Genomic DNA, 3,931 nt, shown 5'->3' with positions numbered 1-3,931 from the left:
GTTCTTTTCAATGTGCTAAATTCATTAGACAATATTGAGTTAGTATTAGTTGCTATAGCTTCAGCATAGCTTTTATTAGAGACATTTAAGTCTATTTTGATTTTCGATCTTTCCATATTAAGATTATATTATAGCGTGGTCAGGGTTTGACGATTAGGTGTTTTCCTTCAACGCTCGTATCTTACACATACTCAATCTTTTCTACTCAAATGTTGTTTTTAAAACAACTAAATGCCCTTACAAACGTTGAATACAGCAACCCGGTGTAGGGGAAGGGTAAAAACACTCAAGACACATGAACTACTCAACGATTGCCTTACAGGCAACTTTAAAAAAACCCTACAAACTAAAGTTGCCTTACAGGCAACCCGTTGCAGGAAAACGAAAAGAAAAAACACAGGGACTAAAAAGTTTCAGTATGTGTTTTTTTCCGTTTTCAAGTTTATACTTTTTGCTTACGAAGCGAGCACTATACCAGTACATCACTTACCGCATTTTGACAAATACAAATTGCCTAATTAGTTTCAATTGTAGTATATTTGTGGTGCAACAAATAAGCTTTGGTTATTTAATGGTTGTTGCAATTTCGCGTGGGGCAAAAAAAACCTCTACTTTAAACTTTAGAAAAATCTTGCGGTTTTGTTCAACCACAGTTTATTATTATTCAATAATAAACAAAATGATTTGTTGTGTTGTAAAACATTTTAGTTCGCTAACAGTAACTGCGTTGCATTAGGTAAATTGTTATTGGTGTGTTGTAAAATATTTTTTGTTTTGTGCAAAACTTAAAAAGTAAATTTATAAGCAGTAAACTTTAAAACAAATTTTTATATCGTAAAATTTCTTTAATTAGTTATTAATGAAAGCAAAATTTACAGATAAACACAGTCTTTTCCTTGAATGGTTGGTTTTGGTTTGTTCCAAAACCAATTGTAACCATTGTCCTTTAAATATGTAAAAACTTCATCTTTAAAATTGGTTTCAAAAGTCTCTGGATTACGAGCTAGTACCCAAACTAAAGCTTTCAATGGCGTAGTGACAACAGAATATTCGTATAAACCATCATTACCAAAAGTGGTTGGACCAAGTTTTACAATCAAGTCTATAAATACATTTAAAATTTAGCAGAAATAGTCCATTTTTATTAAAAACTAACATAATGTTATACAACATTATGTTGATTAGCTATTAAGCGCGTTATAACTTATTGTTTTAATAAACAACATGTTTTGTCAACTAACAACAGGCATCGAAGCGTCAGCATTTATTTGATGAGCCAGAATTTTTTTTAATGAGATTTTAAAGTTTTACATTTTATTTAAAGAATTTAAAAAAGGAGGGGGGGGGCTTAGGTTCCATTGCTCTATGCGCTAGAATTACCTTCTTAATGTGTTATGAACTTTATATATTTTAACTAATGTGAGGTTTTACTCATTTACTTAGTCTAAAACTTACAGTTTGCCCCGGGCAGATTTGGTGTTCCAGGAAATATCACACGAAGTGCTCCTGGATGATTAGCATCTAGTACAGTTGCTGTTCCAGTAATGTTACTTCCCAAACCAGTAGGAGTTTTGAGACGACCAGCATTCACTACTTTTATATTACCATCGGCTTGAAGAGAATCTATAAAAAGAACCATTTACGAGAAATTAATTTTCAAAAACTGAGTCATTTAAGAAAAATTATTATATACTATTATAATATTAATAAATTAAATTTATTTCATATTCGATTGTCAATTGTTTAATTTTAAATTACTATAAATATTAATTTTATATAATTAATATATAGTATAGTTGTTATTCCATAATTTTTTTATTAACATTATATTAACATTATATTATTATTAAATAGATTATTATTAATATAATATTATTAAATTAAAATTATTACAATCAGCTGTTGTGCATACAAGGTTTCTCTGGAATGTTTGACGCTGGATTAAACTACTGTACGTCTATAATAAAATATAAATTTCAATACTATACGTGGTGAAAATAAGCTTTCTATATATATACAACCAGTTTATTCTGAGTAGAACTAGCTTATAAAATTAAAAAAATTATAAAAGAAATTATATAATAGCACTACAACCCACACCATCAGCAATAGTAAATTAACAAAACCTTATATAATTTAAACTTATATAATTTATATAATTTAAACTAATTCTTTAATCATATATCGAATTTTATAAACTTTGTCGAAAAGTAAACTGCTATTACTAAAATATATTACCTCGTACCATCTTCCTAAGTATTTGTTAAGTTCTAATGCATCTACCGTTTTTATTGAAGATGAAACATGTATTTGACAGAAAAAAAACAACACGATGAGAAACTTCATTTTGCTTTTAAAAACAATTCTAAAAAACTTGCGTTTAAGTAGTTTTGATTAAGTTATGTAATTAAAAAAAACTTTTGAAAATAAAACAAAGCTGAATAAATTATTACGTTTTCCTGACAATTCGATGACGTTAAATATTTTAAAAATACAACGATGTATGGCCGTTTTATGCAAATACATCTTTTCGTCTGTATTTACAAACCCTTACGGTAAAAATTTTTATATAAGATATATTTATTAAATTGATTTCGTTACTCTCCCTGTCTAACTGTTGGGAGGGATGGGGAGGAGTCAAAAAGTTGGTGAGACCCGTAGAAGTTCATAGATTAGGGTGTTGTAACAGTTGGGATGTTAACAATTGATTTGAATGGGAAATATGTTGTAAAATTTTGCGAAAAAGGGGACGGGTTCCAATTTTGTGATTTTTACTTTTTTTATGTTAAAAAAGATTTAGTTCTTTCTCAATAACTATTTTATAGACACGTTTTACTTTTATATCAGGGTTACTCTAGAGAATTGGAAAACAAAAGATAAGATATAAAAAGTTTTATATATGTATATAATTTACTTTAGAGAATTGGAATACATGTTGCTTTTGTTACTGGAATATGTTGCTATTGTATGTTTATTTTGTTTACTGTAAGTAAATCAAACATATTTGTTAACGAATTTGAAAAGATCTTTCAATCACAAAACGTTGAATCAATGTTTTAAAAATAATTTTTTTTAAACTAAATGTATTTGTTTAAGTTGTTTGGTAGCGTCAAACTGTTTAATGAAAATAAATTAGGTCAAAAAAAATTTCAAAAACAATCTTTTAGTGTGTGTGTGTGTGTGTGTGTGTGTGTGTGTGTGTGTGTGTGTGTGTGTGTGTGTGTGTGTGTGTGTATATATATATATATATATATATTTTTATTACGGCTTGTCCGTAATCTATATTAAACGGAAGTTTACTTGTACTGTTTGCTATTCTTGTATTGTTCAGTAATTATTTTATTACGAAATACAATATTTGTTTGACAATAGTTTTATTTTGTTGCGTTAGAGTTTGCTACAAACTGATTACTAGGTTGTTACTGTTTTTTTTTGCATTGACCGATAAAAATGTATAATTTATTAGTTTTAAAAGTTACACCTTTATTTGTATTACTTTTTTAATAAAAAAGAATTTGTGATGATGGTTTTTGAGGCGTTTATAGCTTCATAGAGTTTTCTTTTCTTAAAGTTTTAAACTTTGTTAACTCAAATCGTCAGCTTGCCCCGTATGCGGGGCAAGATGACGATTTGAGTTAACTTCGTTTAATGAGTTTTTCCTTCGCTATTTTAGAGTGGTTTTTTGATACATCAGTGACGCAGAATGATTTTTTATCACTTTTAAATCAAGTTTTAATTTTTGGGACAGATATTGACTAAGATACAGGCGTTTTTTGAAACGTTCGTCATCTTGCCCCATGTTCCCCTACAGTATCTCAAAAAATTATCCGACGTCTAGAAATCAATGCCTAGACGTCTAGAAGCTGATAATCTAGGAAATTATCAGCTTCTAGACGTCTAGGCATTGATTCAACTAAAGATTTTGTTTCTT

General features: G+C 28.6%; 1 protein-coding gene across 1 annotated transcript; it reads right to left on the bottom strand.

The window, feature by feature from the left end:
• Positions 1 to 824: 824 nt before the first annotated feature.
• On the bottom strand, positions 825 to 2,427 carry LOC100208577 (outer membrane lipoprotein Blc). The gene is made up of 4 exons (XM_065799835.1): positions 2,239 to 2,427; positions 1,894 to 1,957; positions 1,456 to 1,623; positions 825 to 1,102 (listed from the first exon to the last, which is right to left on the bottom strand). The coding sequence occupies exons 1-4, from the start codon at positions 2,344 to 2,346 to the stop codon at positions 873 to 875; spliced, it is 570 nt and encodes a 189-aa protein (XP_065655907.1). The 5' UTR covers positions 2,347 to 2,427; the 3' UTR covers positions 825 to 872.
• Between the last annotated feature and the right edge of the window lie 1,504 nt (positions 2,428 to 3,931).

The sequence above is a fragment of the Hydra vulgaris genome, chromosome 06 (genome assembly GCF_038396675.1).
Source record: "Hydra vulgaris chromosome 06, alternate assembly HydraT2T_AEP".
Classification (NCBI taxonomy): Eukaryota; Metazoa; Cnidaria; class Hydrozoa; order Anthoathecata; family Hydridae; genus Hydra; species Hydra vulgaris.
This window is presented reverse-complemented; position numbering and strand designations above follow the sequence as displayed.